Raw genomic sequence first — 19,054 nt, 5'->3', positions numbered from 1 at the left:
ACAATGTAAAAATACAGAGTAAGGCAGTGAAGTTTGGAATGAAAGGGACCCCCTTACTCTGGACCATATTCTGACTGGTGGGTTCTGCTTCCTCCCATCAGAATTATTAGTGAAATGAATAAATTACCATCAGTGTGACTTTCCCGTCTTTGTATCTTGGTTTCCTACCCCCTTCATCCTCTTCCCTACATCATTCTTTCCCATCACCTCCTCCACCTGCTCTCTCTCTTCTCTCTGAAGACCAGCACCATACATTCTGCCTCCAGCAATGCAATAATTGAGTTAGTTCAAAGTTGTAATAGCTCATGATGTTCTGTGATGCATACCTTGTACTGTGATTTAAAGTCCAGTCTGTGACCTGCTGTCACACACTCCCCCTCTCTCGTTTCATCTTCTCTGTCTAATAAAGTAGAAATACTGTAATGAAATCCATTTGGAATTTCATTATCTCATGAGCATTGTCTTCTCAGCAGAAGGATAGGAAACTTAAGCTTAATTCGGACTGGATTAACATTACAGCTGTACATGGGGCATAAAATAGTCCCTGTGGTCCCCCCCCCCCAACACACACACACACACACGCACCCACACCCACACCCACACACATGGCTTTATGGTAATTTTCTTGAACTCAATACAGTTTTTAAACATTCATGAAACACACTGATATCATTCGTTGTGCTTTAAAATTTTTGAAGATGTCATTATCTCAAATGGATATCACCAATAAACATCAATAAGTCCACTTAGGAATCATAGAAAAAAAAAAATGCCTTAGAACCTGTCTAAGAATTAGAATATTTGTCAATGATATATAGATCCAGGAACTGCTAATGGTTGATTTGGCATGCTTACAGTGATGTCAATTTGGCATCAAATGTAGTTGAGAAAAATGGCGGCTCAAGAGAGATTACTTGTAGTTGATATTACAACAGCCATACATTAAGACTTTTATTGTGTCTCATCATGGCTTTATTTTTCTCCCTCATCATATTTATTACAAAATACCCATATGTTTTCATTCATCAGGTTGGTAAAAACTTTGAATTAATCCATTTTCAGTCACATTTCACACTAAGCTCCCACAGAGACCTATAAAATACAAGAACAAATGAGTTTGGTGAAAAGTCATTTTGGCTGTAATTATTTATGGGGAAGTGGTGAAAAATTACCCACATACTGTATGTGCACCAGATTGGGTTAAAATCACAGACAAGACTAGGTAATATAAAAGCGCCACACCTGCTTTGGAGGGCTTTGGAGAATATAAACTACTCTGATGGGTGTCTGTTCTATAATGGGCATTAACTGGTCACTGATTCCTAGTACCAGTTTAGGTTTTCACATGACTCAGGATTCTGGAGAGTAGGTACCATGTGTCTCCCGCTGGGACCCTTGAACAGGCCAACGCATGGCTTGTCTATTACAGAACTGCCCTGTCCAAGTGCCAGTTTCACAAAATGAATGAATGAGATTTGATGAGCGCTTTTTGGAGAGGCACAGACCAAATATATTTATCATATTTGGATTTGGATGCTGTCACGACAGAAAATGCAGACATTTTTAGTTAGCTGCCAAACATGCTTAACCACAGACCGATTATGCCAGTTTTTTTTTTTTTAAGTAGCTTTCACTTTTTATGGACAACCCAAGGTGGACTGGCCAGAGAGAGATTAAAAAGGGACTGCTTTGTTGTGTCAAAACAAAATGAAACGAAGCACAACTACCAGTGGTGGTAGGTGGCATCAGTCTGCATAATATTAAGGATAAGTCTAGCAATATTCTATATATTTGTATTCCAACAATGAATGTATCCTACCAGTATTATGTGTATCTGAGCCTGATGTAGTTGCTTTCTTTTGCCACAGACCCCCATTACAATCAATCAACTATATTTATATAGTGCTACATGCAACAAGTGCTTCATGATTATAAAAAAATAAACATAAAACACCAATAAAACGTTTGAAAAATACAAAAAAAAAACAACACTGCCTGGTACAAATAACTACTGATCACCATGAGCCAAGGTACAAAGTTGAGTCCTCAACTTAGATTTGAAGACAAAAATATCAAGAGCCAAGAGCTAAAAGGACATCAACAGGGAGGCTGTTCCAGAATTTCAGTTCAGCCACGACAAAGGCACGATCCCCCAGCAAACAGAACGTGTTATTGGAGCTACCAAAAGTGATTGTGTGGAAGATCTAAGAAGACCTATTGGTTATTCTTTCACATGGCAGTTCAGATAAATACATGGGAGTGAGGCGATGAAGGGATTTCAAAACAAAAAGCACTAACTCATAGTCCAAAACGTTTTAAATAAACAAATCATGGAGCAACATAACTTGCACTGATTGACATCATCTATTGTACTTTATTCTCACTCAGTGTCACTGATGTTGTCCAGCTGCTAGAAAAAACACTCAAAAACACCATTTGTGGATGCATCTACTCCTATAAACAGAGACAAAGGCTGGGTGTCAGGCTCATTATCATAACGGTTTTTGTATATTGAAGCTCTGTGTTACTGAGAAATAGGATTCTGTTTTATCAGGCTTTGTCTACACACAGTACTTGTTAGCAAGGTCAGTTAAATTTTGGTTTTGGCTGTTGTATATAATTTGTTGATGAAGAAAGTACCTACTGTATGCTTATGAGCAAGAGTAGTACTAGAAATGAGTGAGGTTGATTGTTATGTATGTATTGTTGAGGATTATTTAATGAAAACAGTTAAATATACTTACATGTAGTTTATTACTTTAACCTATAGTAACTAGCCTTAACTGGTTGATATATCCTTGCAGCCTATAGCACCTTCTACATCATCGGCCTGGTCCTGTCTATGCAGATCCCCTTTGTGGGCTTCCAACCAATCAGGACCAGCGAACACATGGCTGCAGCAGGTCAGTAACCAATCAACTCGCATTCGATACAAAGGGGAAAATGTTTTATGTGCTAACTGCAGGCAAATGGCTTAAATTTGAATTTCTGACCACTACTGTATGAGCACTCTTCTTTCTTCCTAAAACATTGTTTAACCTTTACTAGACCCAAAATACAGATGGAAGTATCAGTTTAGTATTTTTCAAGTTTACCAACTGTACTACATAAATATCTGCTATGAAATCCTTAAATATAATCTGTTTGAGCCCTCAAACCAGAGTATGTCATAATGGTGGCACCATACCCGTTCACTCAAGTCAGCTTGATTGTGTCAGTGAAATGTTACCACAAATGTTAACCACCCTCAGTTTGTCCTGTGTCTCTGCAGGTGTGTTTGTGCTGCTTCAGGTCTATGCCTTTCTGCAGTACCTGAAGGACCGACTGACCAAGCAGGAGTTCCAGACTCTGTTCTTCCTGGGAGTCTCTCTGGCGGCTGGAGTGGTTTTTCTCTCTGTCATCTATCTGACATACACAGGTTGGGTCACATTGTCTTTTAGAATCTCGGTCTGCCGAATAGCTCTCCAACATTTTCGACTGACTTGATTAAATACCGCAGCATTTACCACATTTAAAGACCTAACAGAATGATAGATCAGACATAGACTGAGGAGCTTGATGTTATTTCAAAGAGCTGTGATTGACATTATACGTAGGTTTTAGAAAACATCGGCCCTTTTGAAAGAATGTCAGTGGGATGACTGATTAAAAGTTGCTTTAACTGTGTTTGGTTGGGAGTTGATTACAACAACTTATTTCAAAGATACATTGAAACATGAGTCTTCACTCTGGCAGGGGTAATAGGCCTGCTTTATACAGATGACCTGCAATCAACAGGGAGATGAAACTGGTGTGTGTTAGCCACCAGTTTCTTGTGCACACACACAAATAGTATGTACGTATGCACGTTATAACACAGGGAGTATTTGCTACGTGCTCTCTTTTGACATATTATTGGTAAGGAGCATTGTCTTAATCATGTGTTTTTTAAAAGTATGCTCTACCTTTTCTTATTCTCAGTAAACTCCATGAAAAGACCAAAAGCCAAAACAATCTAAGACAAAAACATTTACAAATGGGTCACATTTAGACTTTTTAAAGGTACAGTAAGTTCCTGTAAGAGCTGGGCTGTTTTCTAGTTTAGCAAAAGTGAGTAGAGCATTTGTTGGGAACTGTTTTCAACCATAAATTAATATTCATTTGTCACGCATACTGTACCATACTATTTCCAGCAGAATTAAACTACCAAGGCAATATTTTTGATAATGGAGGAACATGTCACCCAGTGCAACAGTGTGGCTCAGGGATGTGTTTTAATCATTTCTGGACAACAATGGAGCTCGGTAGAGCAGAGAAAAAACATTATTAGCTTGCATGCCCAAACAATGCAAGTTATTTTGATACATTCACTCCTGGTTTTGGTCATTACCAGCAGCCTTCAACCTTTTAATTTCATACAGTATGAGACAGCCTGCAGCTTGATGCCTTTTTTTTTTTTTTTTTTTTGTACATCTAATGACCTGAAGCCTTTTAAGTTCTCTAAACATTTAGGATGCTCATAGTAATTATAACCCTTATCTAAACGCTGCATGTGAAGCAATAGCTGGATATGATTAGAACGAGTCATCAACTGCCATCACTCATCTGTTATGTGTATTTGATTGGACCACCTGCTGGCTAATCACCTGCTGGTAATGAGTTTCTGTTTTCTTATTTATCATTGCACTGCGAAGCTTAGTGGACAGCAGGCCAGAGAGAATTCATTACAGCCATTCATCATGTCTCCAACACAACACAAAACAGCAAGCGCATATTACTAAGTAATTGTATAACCAATGCACACAGGAAGACTGTTGCAAGCCACTTTCTCCTTCTATCGATGTATGACATAATGCACCGATCACCGACAGTACACATAGGGCATAGTGTGTGTGTATATGCAGACTGGTTTATGTAGACTGGTGGAAGATGTGTTTATTATAATGTACCTTTACATTCAAACTCCATCTGAGTGTGTGTGTGTGTGTGTTTTCACCTTCAGGGTACATTGCTCCATGGAGTGGACGCTTTTATTCTCTCTGGGATACTGGGTGAGTCATTAGAATTTATGTGTTATACTTTTAAACTGGATTTAAATCACCTGTCTCACCTGTCCATTGCTGATAATCAATTGGATTTAAATTGTTTAGTTTCACACTGACCTATGAATATGTTTCATGGATGATTTATTCCACCATGTCTACTAGTTGATTTACCATGAAATCCAGGTTTTAATGTATTTTAATAGTTTTAATTTTTAAGCAATAGCTCACGTTTTAGTTAGATCTATCAGACCACTCAAATGCAAACCCATTACCGTAGCTTTACATTACCTTTCTGTTTTTATGGTTACAGTGAGTCACTTAGCCTGCCACTCAGCCCACTCAAAATCTTCTAGAGAACTGTCAGACTGCAGCATCAGCTGTAAAACTCTTGCATATATGTATGCGTGTCAGTGTATGTATTTATGCTCATGTGTGTTTGTTTCTAAAAGAAGCTCAGTTTTGCTGTAGTTCAGTAAAAGGAATAGAGTAATCCACAGCCCCAAGATAATCCCCAATTCTAATCTCTGAATAAGATCTCACAGCTTTAAGATCAATAGCCCTGGGTCATTTTAAAATGAGTGGATGTTAATGGGGGTTAAATGAACTCTTATCTTGAATTAAAAAAAACTAATACTAATAATACAATGCATTCATTTGATACTGTTATTTTGGAGACTTCTTTTTTTTAACTCCCTGTATCCACTTTTCTGTGGTGTCTCACTTCTCTCTGTCCTCCATGTCATTCACAGATATGCAAAGATCCACATTCCCATCATAGCATCAGTATCTGAGCACCAGCCCACCACTTGGGTGTCCTTCTTCTTTGACCTTCACATCCTTGTCTGTACCTTCCCAGCAGGCCTCTGGTTCTGCATTAAGAACATCAACGATGAGCGTGTCTTTGGTAAGAGACAAATTATGAAATAAATGCGTTTTTCTTTCATAGTTAGAGCACTGTTGCTTGCAAAGGTCCTGATACTTATTACTATTCTTTCAATACAATCAGACACTCATCTGGTGGAGAAGGAATCTTTTGTTATTATTATATCAACCTGTCATTTTTAACTTTGGAAATCATGCTTTGATAACATATAGTGCACAAAACATATTATTTTTCAGTTAGGCCTCTGGAACAGAGAAAGCTCAACAGTGAGTTCCAGTGTCCAAGAACCAACCCCTTATTTACCTGCAATCACCAACTCAGTTTATCAATTTGGCTGTGGGACGAGCTTGAGAAAAGTGTGAATAATCTCTAATGATTTGATTTTTGCTTTTTAATGTTTAGTAATGTTTGTCAGCATGAGCTTAATGTAGCGTTATTACTTTTTTTATTTCAACACTTGAAACTCTGATCCAATCTGGGTTTTGCAGTTGGTGTCCCTTAAACTCTTTGTGGTCTGAAAGTATCACTTACAGGATATCTACTTGGAAAACTTTTTTTTATTTTGTGCAAGTGAGAATGTGACTTTTATAAGGTTAACCATCAGTCGGTGGAGAGAGTCTGGCTCTCAGGCACCTTCTTATTTTCCTCTGTTTGTGTATTATCACACACTATCCAATAAAGCTGTATTTGGATTAGAAAAGTAACCACAGGAAGAAAAACGGTATTGAATTGATCGTCTGTATCTCTAAGCACACTTTGGTTTCATTCAAAACATTGAACAGATCACTAGAGTATTAACTGTGTTGCATTTTCAATTTTGTTTTTGCACAGTGATGTTCTGGAGGGCAGCATATGCGCTGCATGGGTGGATTAGTGGTTAGTACTGTTGCCTCACAGCAAGAAGGGTTTGTGTTCGAAACCCAGCAAGGACCTCCTTGCTGGTCTCCCACAGTCCAAAAACATGTATGTCAGGTTGATTGGTGACTCTAAATTGCCCATAGGAGTGAGTGTGAGTGTGTGTAGTTGTTTGTCTCTATGTGGCCCTGTGATGGACTAGTGACCTGTCCAGGGTGTACCCCTGCCTTTCACCCAAAGAGAGCTGGGATAGGCTCCAGCAGATCCCTGTGACCCTGGTCAGTAATATGCAGGTGTAGATAATGGATGGATGGATGTTCTGGTATTGATAACTGAGTTTTATACTGCACTTTATTATTATTTAAATATGTTCCGTTTTTTTTTTTTTTTTAATCACACCTTAAATATGCTCCTTTCAGTCAGGTTTAATATTTAAAACTCACTGTATTCTTTTCTGGTTTCCAGTATACACAGTGTAGTGCACTGGGCACAGTTCATAAAAGGTCCAGTCTTCTGCTGCCCTCCCTTGGCTGATTGACTCTTCTTTTTATCTGCTCTAGTGTACACCATTTTCTCATATATCTCATATACCACTCACTTTTACTTCTCAACTTTCCACTGACACCGATGCTGAACTTTTTTCTCCTGGCAGACAACAGAGGAGAAAGGCATAATACAACTCAACAGCGTTAGATTAATCTAAATATAGTAAATGAAGTTATCTCTATAATCGAACCAAACTCATCAAGCTTGGATCATAACATCCTGTTCACGTCTCTGTCCCTCTCTCTGTTCTTCGTTCACCACAGTTGCCTTGTATGCCATCAGCGCTGTGTACTTTGCTGGTGTGATGGTGCGTTTGATGCTGACCTTGACTCCAGTAGTGTGCATGCTGTCAGCCATAGCTTTCTCCAGCGTCTTTGAACACTACCTGGGCGATGACATGAAGAGGCAGAGCCCACCTGCAGAGGACAGCAGTGACGAGGATGACAGAAAGAATGCCGGCAACCTCTACGACAAGGTCAGGGGGACATCACAAGGAGTGGTCGACAAAATGCACCTACACAATTACACAAAAGACAGTTAGCTTTTAGAATTAATGCCACAAAATGAAAATTGTACACCAATATTTGTATAGCTCTTAACATGAACACGACAGTGTGTGAAGTCACTTGTAGTGACAGATCCACAGGAGAATTATCAGTGAACTCTGCATTTTTCCACAGTGCTTTAGCATTTGTCATCTCATTGAGCCGGTTTTACATCCAACAATGTCACTTATTTGGTCCACCTTAGACACAGAAAATATTACTGTACAATAGAATAAACAGCTAGCCATCTTATATATAAACAACATTACCTAAATAATTATCCCAACATTGCCGTTACAAAACATTTACGAGTAAAAATGTTGGATTGAAATTGAAATGTATGCTAGTCACACTCCTCCTCATCCTTCAGGAAAATCAGACAGTACTGATGTCCAATATTGTTGTCATCCTTCTTCCGCTGTACTTTCAACCGACACAGTAGGAATAATGCATTACCGACCTATCACAGGTCTCCTGAAAGGTGGCGCTGAATGTGACACCATAAAACAGCTACAACAGTTAATTGTCTGTGCGAATTCTCTGTGGGAACAGTTACAAACCTTTTAGTACATTAACGGCTCATTTTTATAATGCATCTTCCTACAAGCGTTTCAATCACCTTTCCATATGGAGTCATGTCTGTGTGCTGTACTCTGCAGGCTGGTAAGGTGCGGAAACACGTGTCAGAGCAGGAGAAGACTGAGGAAGGTCTGGGGCCCAACATCAAATCCATAGTGACCATGCTGATGTTGATGCTGCTCATGATGTTTGCAGTCCACTGCACATGGGTTACCAGCAATGCCTACTCCAGCCCGAGCGTGGTACTGGCATCTTACAACCACGATGGGTGAGAATAATGAGAATATGCAATTCCTACATGTCATATATACTAGGCTTTTACCTAGTGCTTCATTTGTGCACGATAGCAGGTAATAGGAGATTTGCACTTTCTGTAAGATTGATTCTCCGAGGATACCTTTGACAGCTGTAGTTCATAAAGTGTCATCTTACACAAATTACCACCCATTTTTACCACCCAGTGTTACCATCTTTGGTCAGGTTTTGACATACTGTACACACCTCTGAGATTTTTGCCTCCACTCTAATACTGTGGAGCAATCAGTAATGAAACAGCAGCATTTCTTTTCTGAGACCAACAATCCACATGACATTTTATTGAATTCTTTTCTACTGAAGAAATAGTCTCTTTCAATACCTCTGGACAGAAATGCATAAAAGCTGCCTCCTCCTACATACCAGATGGTTTACAGCTTTTTCCAGGATTTTTGCAGTTTGAAGAAAACTCTTAAGTTCTATTGTTGGTTTAACTCTTTTATTCATGCTCAGGGCTCCCTCCTACATACACATATATGCTGGATGTATTTTTAAATAAGGCTATTCTTCTGTCTAACATTTGGTTACTATGAGTTTATTGTAGCTCTAGTATGTTTTCTACAGCAAAATCATGGGGAAAATGTACAAAGAAGTCAGATGAGATTTGATATCAGATGATACTCGGTATTAAAAGATCAGGACAGAAGACCTGATCAAGACATCTGTACTTTTGGCTGAACCCTTTTTTTCTAACACCAAATGCTACTAAAAGTCACTTCAATAGGAGGCTCTTCTTCAGGAGGTCCCAAGGCCATTTGTCTGATCTGTATTGGGGTGGAGGCAGAAAGAGGCACTGACTGGTATCATAAGACCTTGCCACATAAAACAGAAATTACTGCAAGATGCCTCCAGTAATAAATATTGTAGATTGAGTGAATAGAGTGGATTAATGTTTAATCTCTAAGTCTTGGTTTAAGTTTAATGCTCTGTAATAATACCCTATGACTGTATTACTCTACCCGTCCACCAGCTCCCGTAACATCCTGGATGACTTCAGGGAGGCCTACTACTGGCTGAGGCAGAACACAGACGAACATGCAAGAGTGATGTCCTGGTGGGACTATGGCTACCAAATAGCAGGCATGGCTAACAGAACCACGCTGGTCGACAACAACACATGGAACAACAGTCACATAGCACTGGTGAGAGCTGCTGTAACGTTACCCATGTTAATGACATTTCCCTTTCCATCTCTGTTCCTTGTAAATGCTTTCTAAAAAGAAAGCATTGATTAAAGGGGCACTGTAAAACCTTTACACAGGAAGACTCCTTTACTCGTCACAGGGGGATACCACTCAGCCTCTGGGAAGAGTTGTATGCCTTCTGTGTTTCTGAAGGAGCTTTTTCAGTTTTTACAAAAACCTTTGCTTTAAATATCGAGTGGTCCTTGAAAATTTGGTGCACTTATTCTCAGCCTCATTTGTTTTGTTTTTTTGTTTTTTTTCCATTGCTTTCTTACTACATTTCTTTGCATCCATATTCCATGCTTTCATAGTTTGACAGCTGTTGATTTCATACTTTGGGTCTAATCTGCACCACAAAGTGGACATATTTTGTGTTGCTACACTGCACTGTACATCAGTGAAAGTGAGATTTTGTATGGTGCACCCCATTACCACAGACTGGTCTTGGTCTTGGTGTGTAAAATGTGTGGCTTGCCTCTTTGATTATCATTTCACTTCAAACCACTCTTATTGAATTGAAATTGTCAAACTACCTTGTCCTGCACTGATGTACAGGTGGGCAAAGCCATGTCATCTAATGAGACTGCAGCCTATGAAATCATGCAGTCGCTGGATGTCGACTATGTCTTGATCATCTTTGGCGGGGTGATTGGCTACTCAGGTGATGACATCAACAAGTTCCTGTGGATGGTGCGCATTGCAGAGGGGGAGCACCCCAGGGACATCAGGGTGAGATAAACGTCGCATGTACTGTATTTCAGTCACTTTAATGTACAGCACTTTTTAATTATTAACCAAAGAGGTGGTGGCTGCCCGCAAAGTGGAAGTTATATGAATGTTTAATGTGCGTTCCTCTGATAAAAGTAAAAGCCTCAAGATGTTTGGCTGCAAAAGAAAATCATGGATCACAGTGTGCAGCAGTTTGCTTATTTTTCCTGCCATCTGTCCCCTTATTCTGCCTCTCTACCCAGGAGAGTGACTACTTCACCCCACAGGGAGAGTTCAGAGTGGACAAAGCCGGTTCCCCCACTCTACTCAACTGCCTTATGTACAAAATGTCTTACTACCGCTTTGGAGAGATGCAGGTATGTCATTATTAATGATCCCCTCTGCTTAACATTCCTGTGCCACAAGAAGAGTGATTGATTATTGAAGAGACACTGTCTAATCACAATAATATTAATAACTGTTTTCATTTCTGTCAAGTTGGACTTCAGGACACCACCAGGCTTTGACCGAACACGTAACGCTGAGATTGGAAACAAAGACATAAAGCTGAAGCACCTTGAGGAAGCCTTCACCTCCGAGCACTGGCTGGTCAGGATTTATAAGGTCAAAAAGCTGGAGAACAGAGACCGTGTGGAGCACAAGCTGCGAAGCACCGACACCACCAAGCAGAAGTACACCTCCAAAAAGGTAAGTCGGTATCCTCACAGCAGCATAGTCCAAAGTCCTCTCAGTGGGCAAACAACTGTATGCTCACAGCAACTGTGGCTATGTTTATTTAATAATATCCACCTCAAAGGTTTATCAAAACAAAAATGAAAGTAAGAACTTTCAGTCTGAAACTAGTCTCATGACATTATTGCCCAGTTGGTGCTTTAGAGGCTGAATCTAGTAGGGATATAAACACATCCCTATACATTATTCAGAAATAAACACGAACAACATCCCAGTTTTTTAACTGATCAACAAAGCTTCTATTTTTACCTCAGTCTGGCATTTTCATTGGTTTTATTCTATTCTGTATTTAATATTTTATATGGAGTCTACAGCTTCCTGCATCACATTGCAACTGTTGTCACTCACAAATGTAACTGAACATGCTGTTTAATAGCAGCCCACAAGAAGCGATTCTAATGTAAAAGGTTTTCTGTCATGGCTGCCATCAGTGAAACCTATGCCCCCATCCAAGTGTCACTCTCACTGTGACCGGCCAGTTGATTGTTTTCCATTTGGACGTGAACGATTCAGCTTCATCTGAAACAGAGAAAGACCTTTTTGTGGCTTTTCGTGATAGCACACGACAGTACTTTGCGATTAGTTTTGGCAGGTCTATGCTGCTCTCTGCTGGACAGCACTGAAATACAGTACACTTTCCCAGTTCACTTTCCCACTGTTAAAACCTGCCATTCATTTCTACCCAGACTATTAACACCCATGCATCTTTAAGACTTTTACTACATATACCAGCAATGAAGTTGAAATGACGCTAATACAGATCAGACCACAAAGATCTAAATAAAATAATGTTGATTCAGCTATGTAGCTGTGTCTTGCTGAAACTGTAGCTACCAAAGCTTGTTTTGATCCTTATTTTTTTTTCACTGGAGTGTTTTTGGTGATTTCTTCCTCTGCAGACAGCCAAGAGAAAGCGTGGATACATCAGGAACAAGCTGTCCCTCAAGAAGGGCAAGAAATTGACCAAGAAATTTTTATAGAAAGCCCACTGCCAACACAGAGGCACACTGTGGACCGGAGAGAGAGAGAGAGAGAGAGAGAGGAAAAATCTTAAATACAAAACTTTCAACAAAAAACAAGCAGCCAACAGTAAAATCCACCGATTAGATGAATAAGGAACACCAGAGGCTCTGCAGACACCTGTCATCCTGAGCGCCCTTACCTGGAGGTCCACCCTGGAAATGTAACCATCACCTCGGAGGACGCGTTGAACCTTTGGCCTGATCAGCGACGTGAAGGAGGCAGAGAACAGTAGATGTCGGGTTGCCTGAGAGCCTCGCCACACTGGAACTGTGAACTTGCTTTTCTTTTTGTACTTGAATGTGTGAGTGATGGGAGACAGAAAGATTAAGAGAGATTACATGTCCTTAATGCAGGGACTCAGTTTGCGACTCCTCTATGCATCATTCAGACAGAAAATAGATCACTGGTTCGACCATGTTACAGATTCAGAGCCCAAGCCCCTCTCAAACCGAGGCAAAGGCTGATTTCAGGAGGACTGAAATGGTCTTTCTCCTTGTTGGCATTTCTCAAATTCTCACACATGATATTAATGTTTGATGGAAAAAGAGAAGAAACAGAAACTGACCAGTGACCACCGGCTTCTTTGGTTTGTTTTAACCGGCTATCAGTTATATCTCTACAGCAATTCAAAGAATTTGTGCTCACAGGCTTATGGAGCATCCCACATTAGGTCACATCACAGTAACCACATGGATAATGGGTCATCTATTTTAATCCATTTAGTTTCTTTTTACGTCCCCTTTGGATGTTCCAGCAAGGAGAAGCCTTCATCACACATGGTCCACCTTCATACTGCTGCACTGACAGGACCTTTTTGTTTTAGAAAACACACTGCACAGGTTCCTCAAATGAAAATTCCTTTTTTTTTTAAAAAACAAAACATGGCTCTAATTTTTACTCTGTCAGAAATAATAACACTGTAGTCTTCATTAATGAGGCAGGAGAACAAGGCAACAGACACAGAAAATTCAGACAGATAGAAAAAGAAGTCCTACTAGACAAGGAACCATGGACAGTCAGTCAGATGGGTTGTAAACCTCCAGTGGTTCAAACCTGTTTAGAAGACAAAAATGTGAAATGAATAGTCCCCTGCAATCATCCATTACAGCTTTACTCACTGACTGACTTCATGGCTCGGCTCGTGCACACACAGTTCTATTGAGAAGTAAAGGATTCTTACCATCACTTAAGGTATACTGGTGCCAATTGAAGCGGTTTACCAGAAATTCAGTACTTTACGTCCATAAATGAATTAACTCACAAAAGCCTATTAAAACCCTACTGATCAAGAGCAGTAGCAGGTTGACAGAATCTTTTTTTCTTCCTCTCTAGTGTAAAAACACATAACCTACAGCTAATCTGGCTAAATTGTGGGTTTGTTGCAACCTGTCATGTGAATGCATGGAAGTTTCACTCTGACTTACTAATGACGTTGAATGCAGTGTTATTAGAACCAATAGAAATGATTATCCATGCCATGAGGCTTGTAAATCGTAAAGTCAGAATTATATTTTCAGCTGTGTGAGTTATTTGTATCCATCCATTACTGAACCACACTAGACCACCTATGAGAAGTACAATGTTTGAAGATGCTTGAGAAGCCAGACCAAGAACCAAGGTCTACATTTTATCAGCTAATGATGATGAATGAATATGTTGCTCTTACAGTCCAACAGAATGCTGCCTCTCCCCTGCCCGGATACCATAACAGGGTCAAACACACTCTGCACCCCACTGCTTATTCCTTCATGAGCTTAGAAAATTGTTCTGAAGTCCTCTGAGCTGTCAGACTCTGAGAGGGTTAAAATGTTAACACTCTAGTGATTCTTTCTGACTGGCTGGATTTTCACTGTTGCAACCAGACACATAACATTGTCAGTGGTTCCTTTTGTAAATCAAAACCTCCCTATAATTGAATCTGCCTTATTCTGTTTGTGGAAGATATTCTAAGAAACACATCCTGCTCAAGCTGTCTTTTATTCTGTTGTGGGATTTTGTCAGAACACCATCGTAAGAACATGCAGGTGGAGAACATTGGCCTTAAAAGAAAAAATAAATGAATAAATCATATCGTTTCCAGAGCTCGAGACAGTTGGTCGGTGAGTGTATTTATTACATGGACAATGGAAACTGTGATGACTTAAATGAGCGTAGCATCCTGTCTCAAAGTGCAAGCGTTTTGTTTTGAATTTTGAGGTTTTTTCCATCAATTGTAATGATCTGGATGCCGGTGTGAGAATGAAACACACTTTTTTGAATAAAGAGGTTGAAGTAACTTGCTTTCATCTCTTGGATTTCATGTTCATATCTTGTGGTGTTACTGTCTTAAAAAAACACACGTTTTTCCACACAGATGGTTTTCAGTGCAGCTTAAGATATTTTATACCACCTTCCCTCTGGGTGGAGGGTTGCAATGGATAACACCCTCATCTTCTAAAACTACATGTGGAAGAAAATGTAGATGGAACTGTTGGCATTTGTCTGGTTTTCTGTATAAATAAGTTATGACTCCTGCTGACATTTAATGACATCGGTGTTAATTAGTGTTGCAATTAATTTTTTCACCATTCTTTAAGTTTAATGGGTGTCTTTAAATAAAGACAGGAAAAATCCTGTTTGTGATTTTTATGTCATTGGTGATCAAGATCAGATCACGTTCTTCTTCTTTCCCTTTTGGCTTACTCCCATTCGGGGGTTGCCACAGTGTATCAATTGATCCACATTGTCGATTTGGCCCAAGTTTTACAGCGGATTCCCTTCCTGATGCAGTCTCAATGTCTGAGGATAGCAGCCCCCGATCTTTCAAGTTGGTCTCCCATCCAAGTACTAACCAGACGCAACCCCGCTTAGCTTCCAAGAGCAGGCGTTATTGGGCACTTGCATTTGCACTCCAGTGCGGCCGCTTTGAAGAGAAGATTACAGAACCAAATTATGCAGAAAACCAGAAAACTGCAAAAGAAATGCTTTACTATAGTCTGTGGTTTAAATTCTACTTTATTATAGTCGATGCTTAAAACAGTGCTCTAAGAAGCTATTCTGATCATTACTCACTTTTAAATTAATAACTCTTGCTGTTTAATTTTTGTGTCAATCCAGCGTTTGCATGATGTTTATAGAAATACATCAACGCCATGAAAAATAGGACAACGGAGCAAAGGGGCAAAGGCGAAGAGACGAACATTCTGCTGATTCCCCGTTCAGATTGCTGCAGTACTGAGCCACCCTGTCCTTGCAGCTTCTGATTGGATGAGCACAGCAACAGTGGGCAGGGCAGAGATGTTTTGAAAACAAGTAGGGCAGCAGCTCCTGAGCACTGAAGTTTGACACCTGTGTTTTAGACTGAAGTTTTTGCCCCATGCTACAAATGTTTATTGGTGTGTGCTTTACCTGGCTTTTATTTTTGAGGTTTTGAGCTCATTGAGGTCACAGCACAGGACACTGAACAATTGTTTTAATGATTTCTCTATCAAACAGTACAGCCATAACTGTTCTCTAAAAATGAACACAACAAATTCACATCAAAAGAACAAAACTCATGCGATTGCATTGACAAGAATGCATTCTCCATACACTGTTATAGCTCCTTTGTTGAAGCTAGAATATCTTCATACATTCAACACATCACTGAATGTATTCCAATTCGACACTCAACACTATTCTATACACCACAGATTACTACAGTTGAAGAGGAGGACTGAAACACAAAGCAACAAAAATGACCTTCACATGACAGGTATCTTTGAACATGGAAGAGGGTGGAGAGTCTGCAGGACTGTCGAGGACACATGACAGCAGCCGCTACAGAGACTAGGATCTGTAACTGTGCTCTTAAGTTCTTTTCTGTTGGAAAAATGCTTTAGTCTTTTCTAAAGTGAAAGGCACAAGAACACAAGAAATAAAAAAGTGTCACTGTTTGGATTTCACTAGAAAAGATTCATATTACATTAAACCAAAACATGTCAATTTTCTGTATGAATGAATATATTAAAAGGGTATCTGAGCTGACTAGTCACCGGCGGTGACCAACAACTGGATGGTGTAAAATTAGACCAATAACACATGGGCAAGCTAATAATTTCACCACCACCAAAGTTGCATAGTTTGCACGGTGCTTTGAGAAGCAGCTTCAGCCTGCGTCTGAGTTTTTAAATGACATATCGACATGATTTTTAGTCAAAAGAGTATATGCTTTTCCTGTTTCATACTTCAGCCCATAAACTACAAAATCACCTACTTTTTATATTACAGTTATACATGTTCATCAAAGATTTTGTCCATTTATTTCAAAACTTCAAGTCAACTTTATCAGGTTACCTCGTTATCTTATAAAGCATCTCATGCTTTATAAGATAAAGAGGTAAGCTTATTAGATACCATCTTGCTTGAGAGGTAAATCATCGCAGTGCACATTATATCACCTTTATCTTTTTGATAAGAATGACTGGGTTTTGTGTTGTATTGAAGCTGTAAGCATTTAAATATTCTAATTGATTAAAAAAAACAAAGGTATCAGATGGTTCACTGTGATGGATTATATAAGCTACATGACATGTTATGTCAAGCATAGAATTTTCATAGACAGTAGGCTAAAGTATACAAAAACACTGGCACTGTCCTCAGAGAAATTATAAAGGATGAACAATGTGGATGAATACAAAAGTCTTAATTTTTCCCACGTTTATATTAGTTAATCAAATTTCCCTTTGGCGCCCTTGAGTCATCTGTTACTGTGGTTAATAACAGTGATCTACCTCAGCTTCACCATTCAGTCCTCCTCATCCTCCTCATCCCCTCCGAACGACAGAAGGCTGTTATTCTTTACTTTCTTTCCAGACTCTTTCTCCTCCTTCTCTCCTCCATCACTCTTCTTCTTTTTGCTGGAGCTGGCAGTGATCCCCTGGAATTTGTCTGAGGAGGAGCGTTTAGGTGGCTTCTTGAAAAGGATTTTACCATCCGCAGGGGGTTTATCATCTGCAGACGCAAACACACTTTTTAGAGGGCAAACATTATGCAAAGACAAGAGATTTTCATTTTAGATGCTTCCTATTGCAACAAAATTCATTTAAAGATGCCCTCCAGGCATGTTTGAAAATATATAAACATACCCTGCTATGAATTATAATTTGCATCTACTTGTTATTTTCCATAAAAATATTTAAAAGTGTAGCTGCTGGACATGTGAGTGAAGGGTCACTAAGCACCTGTTTTTAATGTATGTGTAAAGCACAGGAGAGCATTACAGAAATCCAGTCTGCTGGCTATAAAAGCAGGCATTTTAATCTCTATGTGAGACTGCACTCTGGCAGGTGACAGACCCAACATGATCTTCAAGTCCAGTTCTGAGGCAAACATGACATTGAGGACAAGTGAACCAAAGCTACTGAGGAAAAGGTCTATGAAAGTAGAACTCTCCAACTCCAGTGAAATGAAAGACCCTCTAAACAGAAAAGCCAGCTCTTGCTGATTTAGTCTTACCTTTGTCTGCACCACCCCCAGTATGCATGTCATTCTTGATCTTCTTCACTTCCTCTGCAGTCAGGTCTTCACCTTTGAGGACCACAATTTGAGGTAACTCATCTTCTCGATCACTCCCGCTGTCATCATCCAGTGTTGGCATCACCTGGCGCTGCGAGAGAGTAAGACACAGAGGATTTTTCCAACAGATGAATAAAGGAACCTCATGGACATTGTGTTTATAAAGCCCCCCCTCTCTCCCTCTCTCTCCCCCTCTCCCTCTCCGTCCACTTTTTGTCTTCGCTCTCTCTCTCTCTCTGTACCTTCTGCAGGTGTCCCTGGTCCTGGAGCTGCATATACTGCTGATGTGCAGTTACTGGCCCCACCAACCTGCGGTGTCTGTTTATTTTTTGTTTATTGTTGCTGTTCTTTTCTCTTTCCTCCATCCACTCACCCCAACCAGTGGAGGTAGATGGCCGCTCAAACTGACCCCGGTCCTGCTGGAGGTTTTTTCTTCCGTTACAGGGAGTTTTGCTCTGCTTACTTATCAGGAATGTGTGTGTGTTTCTGTGTGAACTGCCTTGTGACTTAGCGCCACACAAATCACACTGAACTGAATAACGCGGTAAGGGCAAAGGGATGTAACGAGTGCGGAGGTTTTGTGTCGTTATAGCAGCTAGCAGTGAGCTAGCAGTGAGCTGACGTTAACTATTTAATACATCGCACAGTTATAATATAAAACTGACCAAGGAGACGGCTAACGCGGGTAAAACTGTAATTAACCGTGAAATAATTTCCAGTGAGTTAGCTGTTTCGGCTCGCTTAGCGTTACACAGCTAGCCGAACCAGCACATAGCGTTACCTTCGTGTCAACCGTCGGCCCTTCTTTGTATCCAACGTCGTTTTTAAACTTCTTCAGGAAGGATGGTTCCGCTGGTTTCACCCACGCCACACCACTGGCTTTGTTTTTGTTCATTGTAAAAGCAGTAGAACAGTCAAATACACACCTATGTAGATTTGGCGATAGCTAGTCCTCGCCAAAACATTAAGACGTCATTACGATGTGCCGCTACGAGTCACATGACTTCAAAAGTTGTTGCGATTGGTCAATGAGAGACTGTTGTCGAAACGACGGAAATGTGACAGGATAGCGTGAAATTGCTTTTTCAAAATAAAATCAGAAAT

At 40.0% G+C, this 19,054-nt stretch overlaps 2 protein-coding genes across 3 annotated transcripts in view; one reads left to right on the top strand and one right to left on the bottom strand.

The window, feature by feature from the left end:
- Window positions 1–14,690, top strand: part of LOC113122238 (dolichyl-diphosphooligosaccharide--protein glycosyltransferase subunit STT3B-like) — a 57,699-nt gene extending 43,009 nt beyond the window's left edge. Inside the window, exons 6-16 of the mRNA XM_026293420.2 lie at window positions 2,805–2,903; window positions 3,272–3,418; window positions 4,982–5,030; window positions 5,774–5,928; window positions 7,572–7,783; window positions 8,513–8,700; window positions 9,718–9,889; window positions 10,487–10,660; window positions 10,903–11,016; window positions 11,138–11,347; window positions 12,292–14,690. Of these exons, the coding sequence (XP_026149205.1) occupies window positions 2,805–2,903; window positions 3,272–3,418; window positions 4,982–5,030; window positions 5,774–5,928; window positions 7,572–7,783; window positions 8,513–8,700; window positions 9,718–9,889; window positions 10,487–10,660; window positions 10,903–11,016; window positions 11,138–11,347; window positions 12,292–12,372 (1,601 nt within the window). The 3' untranslated portion in view covers window positions 12,373–14,690. The remainder of the gene's footprint in view (window positions 1–2,804; window positions 2,904–3,271; window positions 3,419–4,981; window positions 5,031–5,773; window positions 5,929–7,571; window positions 7,784–8,512; window positions 8,701–9,717; window positions 9,890–10,486; window positions 10,661–10,902; window positions 11,017–11,137; window positions 11,348–12,291) is intronic.
- Window positions 14,691–15,849: 1,159 nt separating this feature from the next.
- Window positions 15,850–18,959, bottom strand: kiaa1143 (KIAA1143 ortholog). 2 transcript variants are annotated; one of them, XM_026294378.1, is made up of 4 exons: window positions 18,732–18,959; window positions 17,891–18,041; window positions 17,167–17,386; window positions 15,850–16,281 (listed from the first exon to the last, which is right to left on the bottom strand). In XM_026294378.1, the coding sequence occupies exons 1-3, from the start codon at window positions 18,843–18,845 to the stop codon at window positions 17,181–17,183; spliced, it is 471 nt and encodes a 156-aa protein (XP_026150163.1). In that variant the 5' UTR covers window positions 18,846–18,959; the 3' UTR covers window positions 15,850–16,281; window positions 17,167–17,180. The 2 variants fall into 2 exon arrangements, with proteins under 2 accessions (XP_026150163.1, XP_026150162.1); XM_026294377.1 differs by having other exon boundaries at window positions 15,850–17,386.
- Between the last annotated feature and the right edge of the window lie 95 nt (window positions 18,960–19,054).

The sequence above is a fragment of the Mastacembelus armatus genome, chromosome 16 (genome assembly GCF_900324485.2).
Source record: "Mastacembelus armatus chromosome 16, fMasArm1.2, whole genome shotgun sequence".
NCBI classification, from domain to species: domain Eukaryota; kingdom Metazoa; phylum Chordata; class Actinopteri; order Synbranchiformes; family Mastacembelidae; genus Mastacembelus; species Mastacembelus armatus.
Note: the sequence above shows the minus strand (reverse complement) of the source record. Positions and strands in the feature narration are given on the sequence as shown.

Bases quoted from the DNA above. Each gene is read 5' to 3' on its own strand.
- kiaa1143 (XM_026294377.1), bottom strand. From the start codon at position 18,845: ATGAACAAAAACAAAGCCAGTGGTGTGGCGTGGGTGAAACCAGCGGAA. The intron at 18,042-18,731 runs GTAACGCTATGT...ACTCTCTCGCAG, and splicing joins GGCCGACGGTTGACACGAAG to CGCCAGGTGATGCCAACACT. The intron at 17,387-17,890 runs GTAAGACTAAAT...TTGCGTCTGCAG, and splicing joins TGGGGGTGGTGCAGACAAAG to ATGATAAACCCCCTGCGGAT.